This window comes from Parasteatoda tepidariorum, chromosome 6 (assembly GCF_982258835.1).
Source record: "Parasteatoda tepidariorum strain Cologne lab strain chromosome 6, Ptep-v5.0, whole genome shotgun sequence".
In the NCBI taxonomy this organism is placed as follows: domain Eukaryota; kingdom Metazoa; phylum Arthropoda; class Arachnida; order Araneae; family Theridiidae; genus Parasteatoda; species Parasteatoda tepidariorum.
In genome coordinates this window covers 28,595,833-28,607,056 of record NC_141760.1, presented here as the reverse complement: position 1 = coordinate 28,607,056, position 11,224 = coordinate 28,595,833, and the positions used below count along the sequence as shown (strand labels likewise).

The window sequence follows — 11,224 nt, the reverse complement described above, 5'->3', positions numbered from 1 at the left end:
ACTCTTGTTATCTTCAAGATATTTGAAAACCGAATCGTTTACAGCAAAATTTAAAACAATAACTAACTTTTAACCAATCAGAAAACTCCATTTCGATTTTCGCTCATACTGCTGGAACGGTTTGTCGCAGAATGTTCTAATGTCGACAGAAACCTTCCTCGTGCTATGAACTATCTGTATGCTTAGTTTCGTAGCTTTCTGTCGGATGGTTTCGGTGACTATAGAGGAGAAACAATTACACATTCACTTTTATATATATAGACTAGCTGAATGCCTGTTCCTCGCACGGGGTGAATAAAACATAAGTAAAGTATCAATAAATCACAGAAGAGAAACACTACGAAATGCTCATAACTGAAAAGCACATAGCGACCACTATGAAAGAGCTTAATGGAAGAACCAGGTAAGTGACATTTTTAGGGGAATTGATGAGTCACTGTCTTTTTAAATCTAAACACAACTAATCGCATAAATTTTTTGTATGTTAGTATGATTTTTTATTTCAAATAGGTAAGGTTTTATTTTTCAGGTAGTTAGGTTTTAATTAAAATTAGGAACAACAACGGGAAGAATTATTAGTCCGTCTCTTATTAAATTGGCAATGAAATAGTTTGGATAAAAAATTTTTTTCATTCTGAAAATGTCTCTTACCTGCTTCTTCAACTAAGTTTTTCAATTAGTAGAGCTAAAACAATTTCATTTTTTCAATTTAATATTATTTGTTGCCGTTTATGGTGGCTTTACGTTAGTGAAGTGAGTAAAATTTGTTTTTTGTAATTCATCCCATTAGAATAAAGAGAAAATGTATTTAACATCGCTTGGCATGATGCTATTACTCGCTGCTAAACCATAATCGTCAAAATTTACCACTATTAAATAATTTTCTCAGGTACATATCCTTTTCGAGGGGTCGTTCTAAAGTATCGTCATTAAAACGGCTAACGAAATAAATCATTATAATATTGACGTGTCAGTGTGGCCGAGAGGTCAGAGTCGTCGTCCTGGAAAGACTGAGATTCAGGGTTCGATCCGCAGAACTGTAAGAAAATATAAAACTCCAAAATAAGCTTTTATTTATTATTTATGTTTCTTCTAGAAGTTTCTAGAATGTTCTAGCATATCATTTCCTGTTCCTATCACTTCCTGTTATTATTCCTATAAAAGACTGAGTGTCTCAAGCCGAGGCCCGAGTTACTTTGTTCACTGTACTGTGTAGGTGTTGAATAAAGCTCTTCAACTTTGTAGACTAAGTCCTAGTTATTCTACGTGACATTTGGTGGAGGAGCCGGGTAATCAAAGCAGATCTGGCCGGTGATTTAAGAAGGAGTCGCCGTGTAAGAGGTTTGGAGCCCGAATATCCAAAAATGGCCGAAACACCTGTCACTACTCCAATTATTCAACACATTCGTAATCCATCTTCTTTCTCTGGAGAATCCAACCAAGATCCTGGAGCTTGGTTAAAAGAATATGATCGTGTCGCTAAATATAACAATTGGGACGACGGAACATGTCTTGCAAATGCGTACTTTTTTCTAAGTGGAACAGCCAAACAGTGGTTTGAAAATAATGAAGGCAGTTTAACATCATGGGAAGTATTTCAAACTAGCTTGAAAGGAACATTCTCTGATAGTCTGCAATCAGTACATCGTGCAGAAGAAGAATTGAAAACCAGAGCTCAACTACCAGGAGAAACAAGTCTTTCATACATACAAGCAGTACTGGGATTATGCCATCGTATCAACCCTAGCATGAGTGAAGCAGACAAGGTTTCTCATCTTATGAAGGACATCGCGGAAAACATTTATCAAGTTCTACTGACAAAAGGAGTAACCACGACTACAGCTTTCATCGAATGCTGTCAACATGTCGACTCGTGGCAGCAGCGACGCATTAATCGAAGGAAATTTGAAAGATTACCAAATGCCGTTTCCGTTGCATCTCTCGACGACAATTTTGACCTATTGTCAATGATACACCAAGTGGTTCAAGAAGAAATCGCCCGACTATTTCCTGTTACTGTTCCAACTCCTGAACCAACAATTGACAGTTTAGAGGAAGTTATACGACATGAAGTTGTGAAGACCTTAGCACCCTTGACCGAAACAAACTTCAACCGAAACAAAGATTTGAATAGTTTTAAACCAACGATACCTGTTTCATATTCAGAAACACTACGCCGCCAGCCATCTAGAACTCCAGTTGCTCCTTCTCGGCAAACTTATGAGCCACGCCGTCCTCAATTAAACCGTCGCAAAACTGATATCTGGAGAACAGAGGATAACAGGCCAGTGTGTTATCACTGTGGTCGTCCAGGTCATGTGTACCGACACTGCCGTGAAAGGCAGATATTTCAAGACTATAACCCACGACAAAGAGAGACGATCATTTCAGACGAAGGTGCTGGTCCCAGTAGTCAACTTAGGAGTTCGTCGCCACAATTTGAAGAACGAAGACGATCACCATCCCCATATAGGCGTAGAAATAGATCACCCTCTCCATACAGGCGTTCTAGTCGCTCACCATCTAGGCGTTCAATGGAAAACTAGAAGAAGCGCCCTTCTTCGGAGGTAAGGTCGCTAAGGAAGAAAAACCTCCAACAGTGGCCCAGATGACGGACAATAAACTCGAAATTATTATGGAAAATAAACCAGTGACAGCTCTTATTGATTCTGGAGCATCTTTTTCTGTCATTTCTGACAATTTTCGAAGAACTGTATTAAGAAAAACCATGCTGACCGATAAGTCTAGTTTATTCATAAAAGTAGCCGATGGAAAATACGTTAACCCGATTGGACGTTGTACCATAAGATTGACAGTCAGCAACCGAACGCAGCCGTATGAATTCATTGTACTGGAAAAATGTAGCCATGATGTAATTTTGGGTTGGGACTTCTTACACGCCTCACAGGCTATAATTGACTGTGGCCGCAAGGAACTGGTGCTGGAAGATACTTGGGACGAAATAGCACATAAGGAACTCCAACAAAGCCGACTTTGTGTTGTAGAGGATTGTGATATTCCTCCTATGACCATAAAAAGAATTAAAGTGGAAACAACAATTGGGTGCAAAGAAAGCAAAGGTTTATTGGTTCAATGCGGTAGATTTCTAACACTGCAACGAAATATAGTGTTCCCATCGTCTATTATACAGAAGGATAAAGATGGACTCCACGTATGGGTTTCTAATTTCTCTAATCACTCTACTTGTCTTCCCAAGGATATATGCATTGGGCATGCGGAAGAAATTGAAGAACACAATCTTTGCAGTTTTGACTCCGAAAATGTAGCTGAATCAACAGACAAAGGATTACGACCTGAAGTAAATTTCAATAGTATGATCGCCCCAGGCCTATCAACTGAACAAAGAACTAGCTTGAATAATGTGTTAATGGAATTCAAAAACGTTTTTCTACCGAAGAAAAATCGATCCGACAACGTCGTGAAACATCGCATAAATACAGGAGATCATCAGCCTATGAGCCAAAGACCATATAGAGTTTCAGTTGCTGAGCGGCGTATTATACAAGACGAGGTAGACAAAATGCTTACTCGAGACATAATTCAGGAATCTCAAAGTCCATGGTCTTCTCCTGTAGTTCTTGTCAAGAAAAAAGATGGAAGTTGGCGTTTCTGTATCGACTACCGGAGATTAAATAAAGTAACCAAAAAGGATGTATACCCGTTACCCAGGGTAGACGATATTCTGGATTGCTTAAAGAACGCAAATTACTTCTCATCTATGGATTTATTTTCTGGATATTGGCAAGTAGAAGTCGATGAAGCTGATCGTGAAAAAACTGCTTTTGTAACCTCTGACGGCCTATATGAATTTAAGGTTATGCCGTTTGGACTTTGTAATGCTCCCGCCACCTTTGAAAGAATGATGGATAATTTACTACGGCATTTGAAATGGAAAATTTGTTTGTGTTATCTTGACGACATTGTAGTATTCTCAGATACTTTTGCCGAACACGTACGACGTCTGAAGATTGTTTTAAATTGTCTTGATACAGCAGGATTGCAACTCAATGCGAGAAAATGTCTCTTTGGCTCAAGGAAACTCAAGGTACTTGGTCATGTCGTTAGTACAGAAGGAGTAGGGCCAGATCCAGATAAAGTCATGGCAATCGCTAAGTATCCTGTACCTACTTCAATTTCAGACATCAAAAGTTTCCTCGGACTTTGTTCCTACTATCGTAGGTTTATAAAAGACTTTTGTACCAAAGCGTATCCTCTGCAGAAACTGTTAAAAAACGATGAGAAGTTCATGTGGTCTGAAGAACAGCGCTACTCGTTTGAAATTTTGAAGGCCACTCTAACCACCGAACTAGTATTGGGTATATTCGATCATGATGCCCCCACAGAGTTACACACTGATTCCAGTGGCTATGGCATTGGATCAGTGTTAGTTCAAACTCAGAAGGGGAAAGAGACTGTAATTGCATATGCCTCTAGAGTACTGACCAAGGCTGAAACAAATTACTCGACAACGGAACGTGAATGTCTTGCTGCTATCTGGTCCATCAGTAAATTTCGTCCTTATCTTTTTGGAAGACCGTTTACCATTATAACAGATCATCATTCCTTATGCTGGCTTGCAGGTTTGAAAGATCCTTCTGGTCGGTTAGCTCGGTGGGCTCTCAGATTACAGGAATTCGATGTAACTATTGTTTATAAGTCCGGTCGTAGACATAAAGATGCTGATTGCCTATCACGACATCCACTACCAGCTACTGAAAATGATCCTGAAAAGAGCATAACTACCATCACAAATCTAGCGGAAGAGCAGGACAGAGACCAGGAGATAACAAATTTGAAGACGAATATAGGGCAGCGAAGTAATGATTCAAATTATAAAATTATGGATGGTATACTCTGTAAGCGGAATTATGAATCTGTCGGAAGACAGTGGTTACCGATTATTCCTTTTAAGTTACGCCTAGAAATTCTTCATCACTTTCACGACGCGCCAACAGCAGGTCATTTGGGATTTGCCAAAACATTGGATAGAATAAGAAAGCGCTTTTATTGGCCTAGACTGTACCGAAGTGTTAGACGGTACGTTTCTCATTGTAAGGAATGTCAACGACGTAAACGTCTGCCGCTAAGGCCGCCTGGAAGCTTGATGCCGATCCCTCCTGCGGAAGCCCCTTTTCATAGAATAGGTATTGATTTGTTGGGACGCTTCCCTAAGTCACTTTTAGGAAATAAATGGATTGTAGTGTGTACAGACTATTTAACTAGATTTGCCACTACGAAAGCTCTACCCAACGCCGAAGCTCCCGAGGTAGCAAAATTCCTGCTTGAAGACATTCTGTTAAAACATGGTTCTCCAAGAGTTCTCATCTCGGATCGTGGATCTGTGTTTCTCTCGAGGGTTGTATCGGAGCTATTGAAACTCTGTGACGTGGATCATCGCACTACAACAGCCTACCATCCTCAGACTAATGGCCTCACGGAAAAATTTAACAATACGTTAGCTGATATGCTGTCTATGTATGTTGACGTTGAACAGAAAGATTGGGATGCTATTTTACCCTTCGTCACTTTCGCCTATAACACAGCTAAACAAGAAACTACTGGCTTCACACCATTTTATCTTCTTCACGGCTATGAAGCTGAAACAACTTTGGACACAATGTTTCCTAACCAACCAGGATTTGAAACTGATTATGCTGCGCATCTTGTCTGCAAAGCAGAAGAAGCTAGACAACTTGCTCGCCTTCGTACCATTGATGCGCAAGAAAAAGACAAGAAACGATACGATGCAAAACACCGACCAATGTCTTATGAACCAGGTGAACTTGTTTGGATTTTTAGACCAATTCGAAAAGTTGGGTTGTCCGAAAAACTATTAAAGAAGTATTTTGGACCTTACAAAATAAAGCGAAAGTTATCTGATGTTACTTACGAGGTCGAAGACGTCACTCCATCTACAAGGCGCAAAACTACAGACACCGTCAATGTGGTGCGCATGAAGCCTTACCATGACCCATCGTTTCAATTAGAACCATGTGAAACCGAAAATGCCGAAAGACAGAGAAGTTACAAAACAAAGAAACAATCTAAGAACGAGAGTAAGTTGGAGTATCGAGTACCAACCACCCGATCACGTGTCAGAACAGTCAACGAGTGAAACAGCGTGGACGCTGTTTTTTTTCCAAGGAGGATGCTATGACGTGTCAGTGTGGCCGAGAGGTCAGAGTCGTCGTCCTGGAATGACTGAGATTCAGGGTTCGATCCGCAGAACTGTAAGAAAATATAAAACTCCAAAATAAGCTTTTATTTATTATTTATGTTTCTTCTAGAAGTTTCTAGAATGTTCTAGCATATCATTTCCTGTTCCTATCACTTCCTGTTATTATTCCTATAAAAGACTGAGTGTCTCAAGCCGAGGCCCGAGTTACTTTGTTCACTGTACTGTGTAGGTGTTGAATAAAGCTCTTCAACTTTGTAGACTAAGTCCTAGTTATTCTACGTGACAATATTTTATATCTATATTAGCATATTTGATACTTAGTACACAACCTTTCAACATTTAAGTTTTGTGAAAAATATATTTGTCAGTGACAGTCAACTAAAGCCGAAATTTAAAAAAAAATTTAATTCTCATTAGAACTTCAAAGGAATTTTGGCGAATGGCCATTTCTCTATCTAACCTTTAATTTACTATTAAAATATTTAGTAGTGGAAGAACAAAACTCTTTTGTTCTCATTTATTAAAATATTAATAAATTATCTTTGCTACCACAGGAAAAATAATTTCTGAAATCACGGAAAACCGGTTGTAGAATGCTTATCAAAACTGCACCAATTAGTATAATACCAGTAGTACATATTACCGTCAGAGATACATGTGAATTAAGCGTCATCTGTGAATGGTGATTTTCTACGGTTTTCCTAAGCAAATTTTTTATTAACCTTTTCTCCTTTAACTTTGCTTTTTAGTGCATAGCTTATATTATTTTATTTCAATTAATTTAGATATTAAGACATATATAAAATCTATAAAAATGAAAATATAAATAAGTGTTTGCAAGACAGCACTTCTTCAGGGGACACACTGCCTGCAAACACACAGGAGCCTTTCTGTTGTTAGTGGAATTAATCCAAACTGACAGTGCCCCGAGGCCCAATAATGAATAGACAAAAATAGAAAAACCATTATCAAAAAAAAAAAAAAAAAAAAAAAAAAAAAAAAAAAATAGTGCGTGGAGTCCCTCCGCGCGGAAGAAGTTTAACTTCGCAACCTGCGACGTTAATTGTAGAAGAATCAGCAGTCGTAAAAGGATCACTAGTTCTATTCAACGACTCTTTTTCCTGCTCGGCTCGCTTCCGTGCTCTGTAATCACGGTAATATTGTGCATTTTTCTCTCTTGAACCAGTGGAAGTGCTTGTGGTTGCCTCATCGTCTCGCCCTGGAAAAGGTATTTGTATTAATGAGAATGCGTCATAATGTAATTTCAAAAGAGAAAACCTAACAATCAATTGATATTCACAACAGAGGTGCCTTAACATAACCTTAAATCCGTCGCATTGTCCGTGGGATTGTTTTCACTCATTTTTTACAATTGTTATCCACTAAATTTGAAAATAAAAAATACTACCCTATTAAATTATATGTGTTTCAAAACTGACTAAAAAAATATTTATAGAAAAACAATACTTTTATGGCTTTTATTATTTTTATGCTAGTGAGAACCAAAAAAATATGGAAATGAATGAGGGAAAACTGGATCCTACCACGTGATTTCCCGGCCAATAAAAATGTAGCGTTAAACGTTTAACGCTTTCTTGTTGGAAGTCGCATAAGAAGTATAACTTCAATAAGAAAACACAGAGAATACTGAAATGGTGTGTCCATTTCAGTATGTGGCATCAGACAACTTTAAAAGTATAAATTTGGTGACGTAGCCCTCGCGTGTTACCATATCATGTTGCTCATTGAATTTATCTAACATAGCGAATATTAAATAATCCCATACTTAAATACGTGTAATAAGCAATTTTTTAAAATCAAATAGAGCTGTAAGCTTGTTATTATCACCGATGCTATTCTTAAAATATGTGAGAAACTGAATTCTCTATAGTTAAATTTAAGACAATGACTAACGTTTAACCAATCAGGAAATTCCATTTTGTTTTTCGCACATCCCGTTCGAAAGGTTCGTCGTAGAATGCTCTAATATCGACAGTGACCTTCCGCGTACTTCGGACTATCTCTATGCTAAGTTTCATCGATTTCATTTGGATGATTTAGGAGTTTATAAGGGACACACACATACAGAGAGACATTAATTTTTGATAGATTAGATATATTCACATAGATTAGGCAATGGTAAATAAAATAAAGCAAAGAATTATCAGTCCCAAATTCAAATAAAATTGGTAAAACAATAATTCGGATGCGTGTGCTGCTTCATTCTGAAAATGGCATTTACCTGGTTCATTTACCTTTACCTTACCACTAAGTTTCTGATTTAATATAGCTAAAATTATTTCTTTTTTTACGTAATGTTATATGTCGTAATCTTCGGTTGCTTTACTTTATTGAAGTAAGAAGAGCTCTTTGTTTGTAATTCATGCCAATGGAAAAAAGATAAAATGCATTTAGACTTTCTTGGCATGATGCTATTGCTCGCGACCTCATGATAGTTAAAATTTACCACTATTAAGTGATTTTCTCAGGTACATATCCCTTTCGAGGGGCCGTAAAACACTTAATTCCTAAGTATAGGTATCAAAATTGATTAGTGCAGTTTTAATAATCACCAAATATATCAATATGTTTTATACCTATATAAGTATATTTTTTACATATTACATAACCCTTCAGCATTTGAATTTGCACGTACTTGTCAGTGGCCGCCAACTAAAGCCGCATTAACTGAAAAAAAGAAGAAAAAATCAGAACTTTATAAGGATTTTGGAGCATGACTATTTCTCTATCTGACCTTTAAATTACTCTTAAAATAATTAGAAGTAGAGATGGATAAAAGTTGTTTTAATTCTAATTCATTAAAACATTAATACACTATCTTAGCTACCACTGGAAAAAATTATATCCTGAAAATAAGGAAAACTCGTTGTAGAATTCTTATCGAAACTAAAACTAAATTACCATAATACCCGTCAGGGATAAATATGAATTAAGAGTCATCTGCGAATAGCGATATTTTAATGTTTTCTTAAGCGAACTTCCCATTAATCTTTCTTCCATGGGCTTGGCTCTTTAGCACATTACTTATTGTTTTATATTATTTCAATGAATACACATTATCAATATTAATTGAGCGTTAGTGTCAATAATAATATGCATATTTTTTACGGTTACCCAAAACGCTTTTCTCCTTTTTTTTGCTTTTTAGAACAGAAGTTACTTTTATTTATTTCAATTAACACATAACACCATAATTAATTAATCATCATTGTCGTTAATGACAGTAACACGACTTCTTAACGTTCTTCTAGACAAATAAATACCTTTACTCCATTACTTCTTCTTTCTAGTACATAGCTTATTTCTTTTATTTCAATAAGCATATACTATCTTAATTAATTAGACATCATTGGCGTAATTAAGCTCATTGGCATCCAATTTTTTATGTTTCTCTTAAATGAATTAGCACCACTTTCCCATTAATTTTCGCCTTTGAATGCATAAATTCTTTTTCTCTATTTCATTACCGTTGATTTCAAATAAGTATTTTTTTTATTAACACGTTTAAAATAATTAATATGAATAAACTAAAATCGCCAGACAAAGTATAAATCGAACGGTGTAAACCACGCGTGCTACCACGTAATGTTCATTGAATTCATCTGACATAGCGAATATAAAATAATTAAATACGTGCAATAAACTATTTTTTGTTCAAACAGAGCTATATGCTAGCAATTTTCACTGATGTTATCTTTAAAATCTGTGACAAATTGAATCACTAAATTGAATCACAATTTTCGCCAATCAGAAAATTCCATTTCGTTTTTCGCTCATCCTGCAAGAACGATTTGTCGCAGAATGTTCGAATGTTGACAGTGACCTTCCTCGTGCTTGAACTTATCTGTATGGCAAATTTCATCGCTTTCTGTCAGATGGTTTAAGAGTCTATAGAGGACAAACAGACAAACACACATTTATTCTTATATATATAGATTTAATTAGTTATTGGACTTGTTCAACGTTGTAACTTTACAAGGTAACTATCACTCCCTGAAACAATTGAAAGGTTTCTTGAAATTAAATTTGGGTAATGGACCTGCCTGTTTACAATCATTAAAACCAAGTTCAGTCTCGCTCTTGCAAACTATAATAAATTGAATATTATACATTTTTATATAAAGAGAAATATGTTTTGTACCTTCACAGTACCTTCAGTTTCACATATATTAGTATATTTGGTACATATTAGAAACAACACTTATCATTACGCTAGTAGTACCAATTACAAATAGAAATCTCACAGTTCTATAATAACCTGCAAGTATTAACATTTTAATGTAATATTTTTTTAAGCTTATTAAATTATACAAATCTTCATAGTAATTATATATTCTAATAATTTTTCCTTGTTTTTTCAGAAAATAGTTGTAGAAAATATTAAAATGTAAAGTTGTTTAGTTTTTAAAATAAAATGAAATTAAAAAAAAAGAGTCATTTGAATGCTAAGCAAGCTTATTTTTGACAAAAAAAATTTTACCCAATAATCTTCTTTCAACTAATTTGTTAATTCAAAAAATATTTCTATGTTCTTAAGAGGTTAAGAATAAATTGCATAAAGTGAAGATTGGGAAGGCTAATTATATGACTGAATTTCAACCTCCAGGCATTTTTGTTTTTAAAATTATCAATAGAAGGCCTTACTTTTCAATAACTGTATGGCGTTGTACGCAAAGAGGTTATTTAATTCTTCTTTGAAATCCTTAGATTATAGTTCAGAGAGCTTATAATAAATTATTAAATAATATTCCGGAAACGTAAATAGTAGCTGTGTTACAAAGTGTATAATAAACTGATAGAAACTAACCGGTGGTGTGTCAACTGGCTTTTGCTGCAAAACAATTTCTTTGGTATTGCAGTGAAGGGTTCTATTCTATAACAGGTGCAGGAGACATAATTGTTTTCGAAATTTTATAATTATGTTATCGATGTGCGGAGAATTTTCTGACTTAAATGGAATATTGGGGCGATAAATTAACGAAGAACGTGCTGGTATTCGATATG

General features: G+C 35.8%; 1 protein-coding gene across 1 annotated transcript; it reads left to right on the top strand.

Annotated features, from left to right (window-relative positions):
* Positions 1 to 963: 963 nt before the first annotated feature.
* Positions 964 to 2,546, top strand: LOC147807729 (uncharacterized). Its single transcript, XM_087165576.1, has one exon. It carries the CDS (start codon positions 1,365 to 1,367, stop codon positions 2,544 to 2,546), a length of 1,182 nt encoding a protein of 393 aa, XP_087021702.1. The 5' UTR covers positions 964 to 1,364.
* Positions 2,547 to 11,224: the final 8,678 nt, after the last annotated feature.

What these genes read in the sequence shown, in the direction of transcription:
- LOC147807729 (XM_087165576.1), top strand. Translation starts at nt 1,365, where the DNA reads ATGGCCGAAACACCTGTCACTACTCCAATTATTCAACACATTCGTAAT.